A 16986-nucleotide genomic window follows, 5' to 3' on the forward strand; every position below is an offset into this window, starting at 1 on the left:
GAGGTTTATTATTCTTAGGCAGTTTGAGAATAGCGTCTGGGGTTTTAGGAAATTTATATACGCCACGAAACGCAGTGAAGCATCTGTTCATTAAAACACAAACAACACAGGCAGACAAGTGCTGCTACAGGGTGAGATATGGAGAGGTTATGTGACAATGACAGATACATCTACACTAGTAATGCTCTCCTCTCTCTCAGAGCATCAGCACCTAATCAGGAAAATCTATCAGAATACAGGAGGACATCAGGTATTTTAAAATAGCCACAGTGAATACAAAGGCTCAAAAAGCCACAGCTGATTTATGAGAGAGTTTGGGCAGACAAGTGAAAAATATCACTCAGCACAAGAAGAGGTTCTGTTTATTGGAAAGGACAAAAATTTTGGATAATCCTCATACACTGAAAGAACATGTATGTTTGCTATGTGAAACATGTCATGGCTGGGAGAGAAAGGCATTTCTCTAGAGAGAGGGGAAAAAAATGGGACAACAAAACGTGGATTATTTTTTTCCAAGTAATTTTCTTTACATTTTAGGTAGTGAGGTAGGAAAAACAAGGCTTTCCTTTTTTTAATCTCAGACTTGATAAATGCACATGTTCATGGCTACTGGAAAAAAAGAGGCAGCAAGAGACTGTGTGCTAACTTGCCTCAGGCTTCTTCTGAGCAGAGTCTACAAAATAATCCAGCCTGTTGAATTATTTTTGATGTATTGTTCTGTCTAGCAAGAATAGCTCAACACACCGAGTCAACTGATAATCATGCTCCCAGGAAACCCAAGGGATGCCACCAATAAATTATCATTTCTACCATGCAATAATGTTTATATAAAAATATTGATAGAATCATTAGAAAAATACTTGCAATCTATGGAACTCTTCCAGTACATAGCTATATAGAAAACATGACTTGGAAAAAATCATCAAAATGAATTAAACTGGAATTATAATTGTGAACTTTGCCTCCTTTGCATTCTATCCCTTACAACTTTTACCACTATTTTCAAAATCAGCCAAGCATACTGTAAAAAAACCCTGATAAACCACAAATTGGGACAGAAAGACAGTATTTACAAAATATACTTGCAGTAATTTTTTCAAAAGTGCAATTTTTAAAGGTCAGACAGAATTGTTTACTCCAAGCACAGCTCTCAATCCAAAATTGTATTTTAAAATCTCAGAACTTAGTACCAGTTATAGCAAAAGCCATGTAACCGTCAAGGCTTTAAGTAACTCTTGCTCTGAAACGTAAGCAAAAAAATTCAAGACATCAAAACATGGCTATGGTTAGGCTGCCTAGATGAGGCAGATGCATCAGCAGTTTTCCTACTTAAGCATTTTTAATTAGCTGTTTTTTACAGCTGTAAAAGAGGTACAATAGAGAACTTTCTCAACTAGTTTAGAGAATTGTAAATGCAGGCACAGAATAGTTAAACATCTTCCCAGGACCATACAAAGCACAAGTGAAAAAGTTGTGCCCTCTTGAGCAGTAAACCTCTGCCCAGTGCTTTTACACCACACTTTTAGATGTCTCTACAGATGCATTTTGCATGATTAACCACCTCCAGATACAGACTGCCAGTAGGGATGCAGCACATTCAAGAGTACATTCTTAATACAGGTTTCCTCTTTTTGATGTTACAGTGTCTTTAATCCAAGACATTTTCATTTTACCATTTAATAAATATTATCAAATGCTGACAGGAATATCTTCTGAACAGTACACCAGTGTTTATGAGCACAGCAAGTGCATCTATGGCTCTCCAAACCTTTTAGTCATGGAGAGAGTTGTCAAGTTAAAAAAAAAAAAAAAAAGATTTAAAGATTTTTCAAGCAAGGGTAGTACAGAAGCAAGGGCCAGAACTGTGCCCAAGAAGGCTCTGAAAACCCTTGGAAACCAGGCTGACAACCTCCTTTCTGTTTAAATATAACCTCTCCCTGAAGCAGGCACATCATCATAGTTGGACTCTATTACTTGCATCAGGCCACACCAGTTTTGAGAGCCTACCCTAGGTGGAAGACGACATGCAGTATGTGGGAAATCTGCTCTTTAAGAGAGAAAGCTTTACACAGAGACATCCATGAGGTTATCTTCATAAAGATTGGACAATGACACTTTAACTGAATGAATGATGTTAACAGAGCTTTTACAAGTTAGCTTACAACTGGCTTGAAAGCCACAAGGTGGAATAAGTCTGCTCTGGCTATAACACACGCTTTGTTCTCAGTAACTACTAAAGAAGCCCTGAACTCTTTTGACTATGATGATATAGAAGGTTATTTTGCGAGAAAAATCACGAACAAGCTTATTCTGATACCAGTCTGAAAAAAGAAACAAGCCAATACAGTTTGCTGTTTAGTACCTCAAGTAATTTTTAGTATTTACATAGAGTCAGGAATTAACCTTGCAAAATGCATCTCGCATTAATGGCCCTGCCAAAGATAACTAAATTCTCTGTATGTTTAAGAATAAAGAAAAGCTTGTAAGATTAGAACCCTAAAGCCTCCTTTTACTTTTGGATAGTATCTCAGGATTAATCAATATTCCCATCCAGAAGAGTGAAGAAAAACAGATTACCAAACGCTGAAACTCCCTCTTTTAAGGAAGCCAAAAAGATAAGCAACCTTTTGGGTAGGGATTGGAGATTCTTTACCTGTCCTTTTACAGACATGCGCCCATCTGACCAATGATTTATTAATGTCCAGTTACCTGGGAAGCAGGTTGTTAGGTGCTCCATTAGTGCTTCTTGTGTGACTTGTTTTCGGGCAGAGTTCATTGCTGAGATGGCCAGGCAAAGGATTTCCCCAAGTGGAATAAACTGTGACTGACTGATGGGAGACATGCTGATGGGTGATACATCACCTGTAAAAAGACAACAGATGTGCAATGAAGCGTTTTGTTTAAAACTCTGCTCATAGAACAAGGATGTAGAGATACAACTGGAGAAGATGCACATAGTTCTGTAGTCTTTGTACTGAGCTGGGGATAAAACTCTTACAATGGAGAACCATCCAACAGGTTATTTCAAAATTTAGCCATGGTGAACTTTGGAAAATGGGGGATATACACTATGCAGACATAGTTTCTCAAAGGGTGCAACAGATTCAGAAAAATGTCAACAAATTAGCACTTACGGTTACAAAACCTCGTGTTTGAATATCCTACTAGGTAACTGCATAACCAAAGTAGTTTCTCTGGACATAAAAGGGGAGATTTCACTCCCCTTTCAAAGGCTAGCAGTATGGATCACCAACCACTTCCACTTGACAGAATATTTTTTCTTAATAGTAACAAAGATCAAAAAAAATGTTGCTAAGTTAATGAATAATATTTTCACTCAGCTGATAAAGCGCAGAACACTCTTTAGAGGCACAAAAGCATCAAACACATTAAGATTGATACCCTGAATAAATCTCTCCTGGATCTACATGTCAAATGTGTTTGTATGGACAAAATGTTTTTTAGAAGGGAAGTTTTGATGGTTCCAGGATGGCTTGAAAATTAACTTTGTTATAACTTTTCTCATGTTGTCTTTAAAATCAATTCATTAACCCACACTTAAAAATAATTGAAAGATCTTCAAAATAAAAGTTATAGGAGAAATTACAATTTGATAATACTAGTATGACTACACAAATACACATATACATGTGTATTTTAACATACTTTACATACTTTACATAAATACAGAAATGCTTTTGGATTCTGCTCTGTACCTCCTCTTGAAGTGGTAACAGTTCCCCAACGATTTCAAATAGAGGGAAGCAGCAGGCTAAAAGATTTCCTTTGCCAGTGGAAAAGGAATAATAAAGAGTAACAGACAGAACAACGGGTGCTTGACTACGAATCCTTTTCTGGCCACAGGTCAGTCAAGAGACAGGGATTAAGTTTTACCTAAATGGCTTTGAAATCTCAGGAAAATCACCCTATTTCTGCTGTCATGGAGGAATACCTTGTGATCAAATCAGGAATCAAATTACTGGAAATTAATTCAAATTCAAACTTTCCTCCACAATTTAGAGGATCTAATATTTGCCCTATTAATTCTATATTCCTATTATGTCTACTAATCAGGAACAGCAGTTTCTAAAACTGATTATCAACATGCATTTAATCTTGCATTACACTCAGCATTTGGAAAAAAAAAGAATTGGTGGGAGTAGCAAATTGCTTCAGTGAGACTTATGAGCAGTATTTTTCAATACACCAGCTGTACAATCTGTTGTACAACAGTGATACACATTACCCAAGACACAACAATGATCTAAAATACACATTTGTACTATGCTGTCTCCTGATTGTTTCTGCTTAATCAGGCCTGACCAGATCAATGCCACAACCCCAACACAGCAGCATTCCTCCAGCTTCAACACAGTGCACCCCAAGATCCTCCTCGTTCTTATCTGACCACAGAATGACCACCTGAAAACATAAACTTTTCTGGACATTTTTTATTCTTATACACCTGAAAAGTTCCTGCCATGTGCTTGACAGACAACGGCAATCAAGACTGTAGGCAGCTTACAGGGAAACGTGACAGATACACTTTCACATGACTTGGGAGCAAACACCATTTGTCCCCTCATCATCTGAGAATGGATAAAGAACATCACAGTTATTATATTACTAATTACTAATGATTATACCTGCTGTCAGCTTAAACTTGTTCATAGTCAAACCGTTGTAATCAGCCAGACACGTAAGTTTACCAACTTTGATCAACAGTCACCATGCACTTTGTGTAGCATTCTGATGTAAGCATCAGAATTCTGGTAAGAATTATGCAGATTTAGCTAAGCAATTGAAGAAATTACTGTCTTTCACACAGAGATTATCTGTGTCATGGGTATCCTTGTGAGCACTATGAAGTTCAATTCAGCATATATTGCCCTCAGTTGAGGATTAACCTTATCAGGTTCACTGGGCGCTGAAATGTGCTCCCTGGGTAGGTTTAAGGGCATCTAGGTGAAAGGCAGTAATTTCCTGAATTGCTTTATCTGGATCATCAAAGACCTGGCAATTTCTTAAACCAAAGCACCGCGGCAAGAATACCCCTGTGCCTACTCCCAGCCAAGCACTCACACTGCCGCCTGCGCAGGCACCAGGATGGGAGAGCGGGAGGAAGACCTCTTTCTTTCCCTTGCACCTGGAACGATTCACTCACAGCTAATCAGAATGACATTTAGGATGTAAGGAATGGGCCTTAATACCATAATCAGCTTCATGAAGTGGAAAAGGGACTTGAGGAGGGTTATACATGAAGCCTAGCAAGTGCTGCTAATTTATGTAGGTTTGCCCTGCAGCCTCCCAGCTGCCCTCACCAAGGGATGCTCGGACAAGAACTCAAACCAGTTACTCTGCTCACCCCTGGGAGCAGCCCATCCCTCGCCCCTGACTGCCAAAAGCCTGCAGAGATCCACCTTCGGGATCACCCCCAGTTGGGACTTGGTAACTTAAAACTTACTAAGTACAAGTTAAGAAATAATAAAGTTTACCTGGATTTTAGTAACCTTGCACTTTGCACAATCTTTCCTTTCAAAGCAGGCCTCCAGCATAGAATTGCTTTTCTAGGTTAGCGTGCAGAAAACATTCAGTCTGCACATTTGACCCCTGCTAGTTAGGCTCTTGTCAACAGGAACAAGCCAAGAGTTTCCACTAAAATACTAACTATACTTCACATAACTCATCAATATACAACATTCAGTATCAGTTCCTTAATGTTAACACAATCTCTAGCAAAGCATGCTATAGTTAGTATGCCACGGCAACATACAACCTGCTTGCAAATATTTGGGAGCTTAACAACCATTTAATTAACTATAAAGACGACTATAATAGTCCATAAAATCACAATTTAAATGGCCTTAAATGCAATAGAAATGGCCAACAAATATTGGTTTATGTGACAGCCTTTCTTTCTGTTTTGTAAGGGACTATCGCCAGTTAAGCTTTATTATTTTCCACTGAGTGCTTTTCAACCTTCTTTATTATGACAAGGGAACTCTTGTTTCACTTCTGTTGTGCCAGAATTACCTCCATAGCTTGTTGTCCGTAACTGTCTGCTGGAGATAATTACTGGCTCTTGGTTTAAAATGCTAGCACACATCTGTAAAACTTTCAGCAGACCTACTGATAGAAAGCCAAAACCCCCTCACTCAGGCAGGCTCTAATTTGCCAAGTTTTATCTTAACTATCCTGTGGCTCTGAGAAATTACAAGCACTCTGTGGTTATAGTTAAGCAAACAAACTTCTTTGATGCACAACAACAGAAAATATCTTGCGCCTACTATTTAATATATTAACATCAATTATGTGCATGAATACTGTTTAGCCTGTTCAACAGAAGGTTTACTACAATTTCTTTAGGAAAGATCTGCTTAAAAAAAAATCAAATATGCTTTTCCTAATTTTTTTTTAAGACCACACCACTTACATAAAATATCTAGCGTATGGCTCCTGTTAGCTCTGACTGATGCTTGTCTCAAGCAGCTTTCTTTTGAAATCAAATTACTATCCTTGACTTTCATATGTTTATGTTCCCAATTACATGAAAACCGGAGCTCAGAAAGCAGTTTTCACCAGCTGACTGCATGTTTTGTTTGAATACAAGAGAGATAGATATAGTTTTAGCTCTGTTTCTGCAGTGTCTTTCCAAACTTTTCTTTAAAGAAGAATTAAAAAAAAAAAGTTTTCTAGACTTCTTAAGCGGCATTTAATTTTCAAAAATGTGTAAACATGTAACAGACAATGAATGGGATCTGTCCTCATTTATGCCTTGGGGATTTGTAGCGCTACCATGAGGGGAAAAAAGTATTGTTACTTAGAACAAAAGATTATGTAGCACATAAAATAAACATTTAACTCTTACATAGCACATTTCTTCAGTGGATTTCAAAACATTCTGAAAAACTGGGTAACCATAACTATCCTTAACATACAGGTGAGAAAGTAATGGTCTGTAACAGAGCTGGGAATGAAAATTCACACATCCTGAACCTGTACTAGCTGGAATCTTTCCTGTGCCAGTTTATCCAATGTCTCTGTTCTCTGACAGTCTGGGTACCACCATCTTGGGAGAAAATGAGGTAGACTACATTCTGCACCATGTATCAGCAGTTAAACTGTCAACTACATACTCACCACAGAATTTTTATTAGTGATGCTGCTCCTGGAAAGAAGTGACCTGGAAGTCAAACTCCCTGCCTCATGAAGTTTGCATGAAGATTGTTTGAAAAATCACCTCTTGACTTATAAATGGAACCAATTCAGTATAGCCATTGTGAAGGAAAATTAAAGAAATTACAGTGCAAAGCCACACTATATTAGAATTTACACACATTATTTCCCTCAAATGGGGAAGAGACCCTCTGATTACACTCTGCATCCTGTAAAAACACAGGATGCCAAAGCCCTTCTCCATCCAGCCTTCCAACACCATTTTAACCTTTTGTTTCCTATGGATCAAGACAAACTTTAAACATGATTTTTAGCCTGATTTCCACAGGAAATGAGGCTTGCACAATCACAGTCTGTGTGCACGCATGTGCCAGAGAGGTCGAGCCTCACTAGACAACAGAAATTCTAAAACAAGTGTTTGCTATGCACGCTCCACCTGCACAGAGCTTCAGGCGTAGCCACCTCCTGCTAGACAGGAGAGAATCCAGTCAAAAAACACTTCTCAAAGGAAATCTGACTTCACTACTTTTTCTGCTTACAGAACTACGCTATTAATCAGAAAACATCAAACTAGAGTACAGTAACTTCATGGCACCTCATGATTATAGTGGTGGTTGCAACAGAAATCCCCTACAAAAAATTTATTGCCAACAACCTGTTCTGGTCAACACTAACCTATGATTTCACTCTGGGAAGAACTACAGAAAGGTCCTTTTCAAACAAAAGGTAGCTAACAAAACCAAAACTACTGATAATGGGCAAAAAGAGGGCTCTTCAGCCTAGAATATTATCACTTTTTTCAAGAACACCGTAAGTGAAAAGCCTCTTCTAGAAAATGCATATTTTCCGATTTACTTAAAGAAGGGACAGATGCTGAAGAAGTTACATGTCTGGCTTGGGTTGCACACTACCCCTTTTTCCCCCCAAACCCCAACATGACTGAATCACTCTAATTATACAATACTTACACAGATGTAGCAAACAAAACCTTTCTTGTGTGAACTCACAACAAGGATATATAATTGTGATTTTAAGCCAAACGTTTCCATCTGATTAAACAACAGAAGAGAACAGGAAGAATATGCAGATTTCTGTGGTATTACCCAGATGACTGCGAAATACCTCGGATCGGCACTAGCACCCTAACACAGAAAAGAACACATTTTACTGGCAAAATCTGAAATAAAGAAAATTAGAAGGTGTGTTCCTTGAGCTGTTCTCAGCCATAGTTAAATCCTCCTTTTAAACCACATTTCCTGGAGTATTTTATGAACAAAGCTGTAGGATGTGTTTACTAGACAGTTACACATATCAGAGGACTGATAACAATAAGAAAAAAAATACATGAAAGGTTTGTCCATTTATTCCTGTTTAAGAGCAGCTTAAACAAAGGCTCAACAAATGCAGTAACACATTTGCTAACCAGCAAGCTCCTTCTGCACCTCTGAAATGCACGCACACCAAAACATACCTTCCCTTGCAGACACAGATCATGAACGGTACAAGAATGTGACCTGGTAATGTGACCACTCTAATTCTAACCAGCCTGAAGAAAACACAGCAACCTTAATAATGACCAATCACATGACAAACACTGGCCTCCGAACAAAGTTCTAGTCCCTTGCCAGTTATTAACTTCAACCATGTAATCATTCGGACCCAGCTAAAAGTATGATCTCTAGGTTCACCAAGTGGCACTAACTTTCAGAAAGAGGTGCTAAATTGCCCACAGTCAGCAGACTTGTCTTACATGCCTTATATTCAACCTGGTCTTACGTTCAACCTGTGTATTTCCTGTGATTTAAATTTCCTTTTCTTTGTTCATGTCCTGTGGCCAGCTGCCTCCTGATCCAAAGTGATATCCCAGCACGTGTTACAACTATGATCGTAAAAATTTTCTGCTGGAGCACGGAACTTTCCCAGAGGATTCAGTCAAGGAGATTTTGGTGGCGTTGTTTATCCTGGGAAGAAGGAGGGTGGGACTGTGTTTTTTTAATATATTGTGTGCTTTAGAATGTGTTTCCTCAAACAATATTTTTCAAATGCATCTTTTAATAAATGTCCATGTCTATATTCCTGGCACACAATATGTTAAAAAAGGGGGACTTACCTGAACCCCTATGGTCTGGTTCCATGCTCCACTACAGTATCCAAAGTAGCTGTGATGTAACAACAATGTGCATATTGGGGCGTTATATCACTGTGGAAGCTGGCTGGCTGCAGCATAGGTCAGCGCCACAGGACCTGAAAGAAGAAAAACAAAGCATGCTTTTAGGCAGTAATATGCTAAACGCCCACCTCTTAAAGCAGGAAATAGGGGCTTGTAGTATCTATGCAGGTCCACTGAAAGGAACGCTATTTCACACAATTCTCATGCAAGTATGAGAAATAAATGGTTAAGAAATGACAGGGGAGGTGGAGGTAAAGAATCTAAAGGGGACTACAAAAATAACTCCCACACAGTGTTTTGAAAACATCTCTCTCCTTTTGCCCTATTTCCACAGAACGGCTGGAATCGTGTTCTGACACCACCCCCTATTCCAAAGGCACTCACAGTCTTCGCAAAGCACCTCTCCACTGCAGTGCCTCAGGATTCTGCAGTGTCACTCCTCTTCTCCCTGGCTCTCTGCAAAGTGAAGTCATAGGAATGGATCAGCCAACCTGACTTCTCACTACCCTGCCCAGAATCCTTTGTGAACTGAAATGAGTCATCGCTCTCAAAAAATCCACGGCGCAACGTTCCAGGTTTCTCCCTATGTCTGCGCTGGCTTCTTTGTCTTTGAAACCAAGTGCCTCCGCTTCTGGAATGGTGCCCAGCTGCACTGTACAGGATAACAAGCCAGCCTCCTCATTAAGTGGACAAGAAAGCTATTTACATGCATTAGCAAAGACAAGTTAAAGCTTTAACCCTCTAGTCAAGACAAAAAAACTACGCCTAACATACCTGCCTGATGTAATACACAACCCCCCAAAATACAAAACCACAAATGCAGAGACATATCTGCGCACACACACACTTACACAGAGCAGTATTTTCTTAAATTATTTGCTATTTAGCATGACACTTACCAGTTTTTACTCTATTGATTAAAAAGAAAGATTTACTCTCCTTTGTCAGTCCTGAAGAATGCTGCAGACCTGCACGTAACAAACAGCTCTGCTGTAGACAGGATCAAAGTTGTGCTGCTGCAAATCGTTTATCAAAAAATTAGAAGCAGTGGACAAGTTCTTGCAAGCTCATTTTTCATCATCCCATTCACCATTTGGGCTCAAAACAAAGTGAGCCCTGAAACCATGCCAGACAGAAAATGTCAAACTGCTCCAAGTGCCGAGAGCCAACGGAGCTGCTTCAGCTTCTGCTGCTACTGACAAAGAAGGTAATGCTCAGAACGAGGTCACTGTGTCAGGATCTCACTCCCAGTGCTAGGTTTTCCTTTGCTTGGTGAGGCTATGCTAAGCTAAAGCATCAGGAAAACACAGAAGAGGAGGTAGGAATTGTGTGTGATGAGACAGATGCTGCTGTTTTGGGGAAACATTTTTAGTTGTTTGGGGATTGTCTTTCAAGAGAAGGAAACATTTAAAATTGCCTTTACCACAAAAGAACTGTTTCTAGTCGTGACCTAGTCATCAAAATTAGAAGACCGATATGCAGAAACGGAGGGGCAAACAAAAAAAGGAATGCTGCCTGCCACAGGACACTTCTTTAAAGGTTCCTGTATCCTAAGCACTCGGAAATAGCTTGAAGCTTAGCAGGCACATAACCCAAAAAATCCTGAAACGCAGCACTGCAGGACTCACCTGTGCTGTGCTGGAACAGGCAGTTCTCTTAGGTTCTCCCCTATATGAACACACCAGGTGTTTAGGACTGAATTAAATACAAAGGTCACCACCTCCCTATGCTGTGAGCCCTAGCCTTACAACTATCCTGGCAGTAAAAGAGTCAAACCCAGCTTAAAATAGGTCTATGTGTTTCAAGAGAATAAGTAAATAGCTGAGTAACACAACTAAACCCCATCACTTTTGTTTACAGGTCTATGGCAATTGTTATGCAGCAAAGTCACATTATAAACAGGCTAATTTACAAGTGTAAGGTAAACTGGGTGTTTTGCTACACCTGTAGTTACACAGTAGCCAAGATCTCAACATTAAAAGCTGAGCTTTTGCTATACACACAGTCATCCATTTCTGTATTCCCTGGAAGGCCTCATTCCAGGAAATCTTCCTTCAACTTTACAGGAGTTTTGCCTTCCCTGGGGCTGCAGGATCAGCCACAAAGCCTCTAATGAATCCAACTTGGCACTCACAATGTTTGGGTCCCTCAGGATCATCCTGCGGAAACCCTGGTGGTTTGTCTGCTAAGCCCACACCCACTTTACAGCAATGAAACTCATTGCAAGAAGAAAAAATTCTGTGGGCTTAAAAGTGAATTACAACAGGCACCTACCAAAAGAAAAAGCTCCAATCTGCTTTTCCTTTGCACCAGACAACATTAATGCAAAGCTAAATAGCTGGGCTTGTGCGTGCAGTACTTTTTTCACACACATGCACAAGTCTTGCAGCAGTAGTCACGCTGCTATCACCAAAATTAAAATACTGGCAGAAGAAAGATAAAGGTAATACCATGACTCAAATATCCTTTCTCTCTAACAAATTTCTCTAGCACCTGAACCCAAGTTATATATGAAGGACCAGCCTGACTACTCTGAATAGACTAATACAACTGCAAGCTCTTTGAGCGAGACAATTCCTCTTGCACGTGTGACGCCCTAAAGACACCCAGAATGCACTGAGCGTGCACACACACCTCCTGTGCACATGCACCTAGGCATGCCTTTACTCAAATTCATCAGCCCACAGCAGTTTTACACAGCCCTTGAATCAGTACTAAGAACAGCAAGAAGTGCCTGATACCTCAGGCATGGCAGAGAACAAAAGTGAAAGGAGAGACCAGCAGCAGGGAAAATGTAAATGAGAATGTTTAGAAGAGCTGAAGTTGATGGATAAACCAGCGCTACCACCATCAGTGATGTTACTGCAGTGCGACCTCACAGGAAGAAGGCCTAGCCAAAATACCACATGTGCTTCCCAATCAAGGCAGCTACTCTGTTCCTCCATCCCGTATCTCCCCCCCAGCACATGACAGAAGTTTGTACTGAAACAAAAACGGCCTTACTGACAGTGTACGGCACGAATACACCATATACTTCTCTCTGTATAACTCCATGCACACACGTGCATCCGAATAGACCAGTACCGAATACAGCGCAGCCTAAGATCGATCTCCATCATACACTGAGAAAGCAGATGATGTAAAGATCCCATTTTCTTCCTTGGCACTCGCATTGTGTTGGAATTTAACACAGACTCCTTTGTCAAACTCCACATTAGCTTGCATACATACTTGAGCCCTCCCAAGCCAGGGCCTGGGATTCCCTTCCTTTGCCACAGCCCTTTCACCATCACCAAAGGGAAACTCAAGAGGAGAAAAGGAATGTGCTCAAATGGATGGGCAGAGAACAAAAAAGGTTGAAAAAGAACACCGCCAAAAGATACCAAGAAGATTATCAAGAGCATGAGAAAATTCAGACTAGCCTGTACCAGTTTCAGTGGATCCCGAATTTCGGAGGCTAAAATCAGCCATCAGCACTGAGCATTCGGACTCCGTAGCTGCAGAGATTATGGTCATCTACCATTATGATTACTTCTACAAGAACCAACTTCACAAAGCAGGAAGCACCCCAACACTGGACTGGAACGCAACCCAGGAGCCCTGTGGCCCCAGAAGAAACCAGACTAAAGAACATCAGAAAGATACAAACTTACACTTATATTTCTTTAGGAAATTTCTTCATACTAAAGATTTTGACATATTAGTGCTCCACTAATAACAACTTACTTGGCAATACGCTAGTAAGTTCCACTTGGCTTACCTGAACAAATCTCCTGGTTCTTTAAGAAATCACTTAGGAAAACACAAGAGGGAACACGATCAGGGTATTAAATTCAGCAATATCCCAACAAGTAATGCCCATCTGTTTTTGTGCTAATGTGGCCTAGGAGCTTAAATACTCTTTCTTTTTTTCCCTCCTGCTGCTTATATCCCAATGTATTTGCAGAGAACATACCTCCCCTCCTTCAGATCTCATTCCACAGGCTTTAAAAAAAGCACATTCTTTTAGTGTTCTTTCATGTCTGCCCCTCCTGTCCCTTTAGCCTTTCTAGACGACTCTTCTACATTTACTCTATCTTATATAACTTTTCTTTAAAAAGCAACAACAAGAATTCTGCACTGTATTCTAGTGCTCCAGCTAACCTCTTGCCAGCGTCAGGTACAAGGAAATTGCAATTTCCATACTTTCAGTGGAAATACCCTGCCCTACAGAAAATAAGAACGAAACTTGCTGTCTTCACAGCTGTACTACATTGGTGGTTCACTGTCACCCCACAACTGAACAACCAGTTCCAGATATCATTTTTATGCTGCCTGCTACTAGTGAGTTTGAAGCAAATATTCCTGGGTTTGACTTCCAAGATCATGATCTTGCCCAATATACTTTAACAGCTCACTCTGTGGATATGATTAAGGATCTTTGACCATCCAATTCTTCTTACTTGTCATCCATTTTTTAAGCATCTCCACTTTATCCCATGCTAAAAAGAGTCACAAAAACTAAAATGAAAAACAAACAATACTTTAAATGCTACCTAATGCAGGACAGAACCATAACCCCATGCCACACTTGCTAATACAACAACCCAGTAAACAGCACTTGAATGAACGCATCAAGTCTTAACAGGAAAAACAAAGCAACCCACAAAACTCTCTCCCCCAAAAGCCCAGTAGGTAAAACAACCGTCTTTTCAGAATTCGACTACTAAAAGAGACTTCTTTAAATTACAGCTCACTGGAAAATATGGTATTTTAAACCACACAGAAGAATTCTCTAACAGATTTTCTAGCTAGGACCATGGGACTGGAGAGGAGGAAGGGTTTGGTTTTGGTTTTTTTTGCATAGGAACCTGTTACTATTAATTCAATTAATGTTAAAGCTATATTGTCGTCGAGCACCCCACTCCCTCAAAAACAAAGCCTGCCTGTGTTCTGGCAGCAAACAGTAAATGCAAGGAAAGATAGAAGCATTAAAAAAATCTGACACTAGAGGAGATTTGGCAAGAGAGAGGGAGCACACGAGAAACAAAAGAAAAAAACCCAACAAATAATGATAAACCTAGATGTTTCCTTTTAGGGTGGAAATTTTATAAAGGCAGAGAAAAATACTCCTTTACAAATGCTCCTGAAAGCACCGAACATGGCTGTTGAAACATAACAATCAGCCTGTCTTAGCCACACGTTCTTCACTATCCTCTTCAGTTTAGCCAGAACACATTTTCAGAGTGGCTGGGGATGCTGCAGAAAATACTCAGCAAGAGTCTAGTCAGCAGCTAAAATTCTTGAAAGGTGAAGGGATGATTAGCAATGCAACCCAACGACATAGTGCACCCTCTCTCATTTCTATTGACTGCTGTAACCATGGAAGGATTTTCATCCCAAAGATGATACTGTGGTGGTTACAGCTTTTCAAACAAATAGTGATGACTGGCAGGTAACTTCAGGTTAAAATAAGAATCTGCAACACTGAACACAAGTCCCATGGTACTGCAGCAGCCTTTAACAGCCCAGTTTTTTCTGACTAGGAGAGAAATGATGAAAAGGCCAGGCATGGAATCAATTAAAATAGTGCCAAAGTGGTTTTAAAAAGAAAAGGTTAGACACTCCAAAGACTTAGCAGTTGAGAGTTTAGTGGGTCATTTTTTCCCTGTGGTGGAAAGCAGAGTTTTCACTATGGCTGGAGTACATTTAAGATGTACTTTAATGCTTATGAAATCAAAATATCTTACACCCTAGTATGTGAAGTAGCTGTACTAGGATATTCTGCTCCTATGCTCTACCTGTGTGGGGTAGATGTAGTGGCCCATATTTCCCACAATGTCTCAAAATACTTTCAAATTCCGTCCTTTGGTCTCCCCTGTGCGGGGATCAGCTGTGAGGATGGGAATACGGGAAATGCCATGGCACAAGAGTTCAGCAACTCACCAAATCTGTTGCCTCTCTCATGCTGGTCAAGCATCTTACATGAAGCATTAGAAAACCAACTGCACACATTGCCACTAGTATATACGGCATCTTAAAGGAAAATGCCCTTGTTCCAGACATAAACAGTTCTTTTGAGATCCTCAAGAACTAGCACATTTTGATTTTTTCTCCCAATTAGTATATCAGCAAATGCAGCAATCAAAAACTACCTCCCAAATAAATGACAGTACCTGGAACCAGGCATTCCCACAATTAAACAACTCACTAAATTAAATATTTCCTCCTGTCCATTTCACATGTTTTTTGCTTCTTAATCTTATTCAGTACTCATATTATTACAGGAAGCAGTAGACCAAAACCTACACCAGGCATTTTACTACTATTACAACAGTAATACCCCCCTACCTCCTGTTCTTTTCTAAGTAAAATTTCAGGAATCTGAAAATGTCCTTATATGTGAGCCATAAAACCAAACATGGTATCCAAAACAAGGATGACATTATCAATTCCACAGACAGAGCTCTCTTGTGTGACTTCCTACATATCTCCTAATTTACAGTCTTATGTTTAGACTTTTAATAACCACCCCCCCAACTCATCTAACACGTTCACCACTGACTCCAGCAATATGCAGACCATGCTCCTAAAAAAGTATGAAACCAAACATATTTGAGCACGATTTTTTCAGTGTTCACTGCATTGTCTTATACTATGTTGCTGATGTCACTACTTAGGAGAATTGCTCAGCTGTTTTACCCAGCTGTCACTAGTGCCTTCTGAAGCCCTCCTCAACAGTCGTAATGAACTTGAACAACTGTGATCTGACAGATAGGGTTACTTCATTATCCATTCCATCCTTCAGATTTCTAAAATAGCTATTAAAACCCAAACATTAGGTATTGATCCCTGGTGCACAGAACACTGTTTACCCTTTCCAGGGACCAGAATTGGCCATTCTTCTTTCTCCTCTGTACTCTAAACTGAGCTCGACAAGACTTTTCTCTTGGACTTTGACCAAGCATTTATAAAGCACTAGAGCGTGGAAGAGTCTGTGTGCTCCCCAAGTGTCGCTATGACCTGGTTTTCTGAAAGATGAAAGCACATAAAAATAGTTGTGTCTTTGCCCTCTTACTCGGTACAGAGAGACCTAAACTAGGATATTAAGACAAGATTCCTGAGACAATCTCAGGAGCTGCTGCTGATCTCAACTTACACTGAATTAAACCAAAAGGCTAGCAAAAGGAGAGATTTGGGATAATTTCTTGAACAAATTTGGCACGTAACCACTGGACACAGAGAGAAAATCACATATAACAAAATTCTGAGATCAAAGCACAGAGGATGTATAAATCCAAGCTCTGAATGACTACATTTTATGCCGTAGCAAGATAATATCTTCTTAACACACATTAAGACAACAACAACAAAAAGCCATTCCTTATCTTGTCATTATGTTGTCATTCCTTATTCTGGACCATAAGAAAAAAGGGCTTACAGTTACTGCCATATTCTCTCAACGAGCTACCCCCAAATGCAGTACTTTAACTCACCCAGACCTTATGGGCCCAAGGGCACATGACTCCTATTTAAAAGGGTAAAAAGTGCCTGTGTCAGAGCCAGAGCTGGACAAGGCTCTCTGCTTCAAAAGCATTTCTGATCATCAGTAAACACTGCATTGCACGTGGTGAAGGGGATGGTGCATGCCCCTCTCCTCA

The 16986-nt window shown here is 40.0% G+C and overlaps 1 protein-coding gene across 1 annotated transcript in view; it reads right to left on the minus strand.

The window, feature by feature from the left end:
• The window catches only part of STOX2 (storkhead box 2), a 69587-nt gene that overhangs the window by 12062 nt on the left and 40539 nt on the right, over window positions 1-16986 (minus strand). Inside the window, exon 2 of the mRNA XM_059817913.1 lies at window positions 2710-2862. Within this exon, the coding sequence (XP_059673896.1) occupies window positions 2710-2862 (153 nt within the window). The remainder of the gene's footprint in view (window positions 1-2709; window positions 2863-16986) is intronic.

The sequence above is a fragment of the Gavia stellata genome, chromosome 5, assembly GCF_030936135.1.
Source record: "Gavia stellata isolate bGavSte3 chromosome 5, bGavSte3.hap2, whole genome shotgun sequence".
In the NCBI taxonomy this organism is placed as follows: Eukaryota; Metazoa; Chordata; class Aves; order Gaviiformes; family Gaviidae; genus Gavia; species Gavia stellata.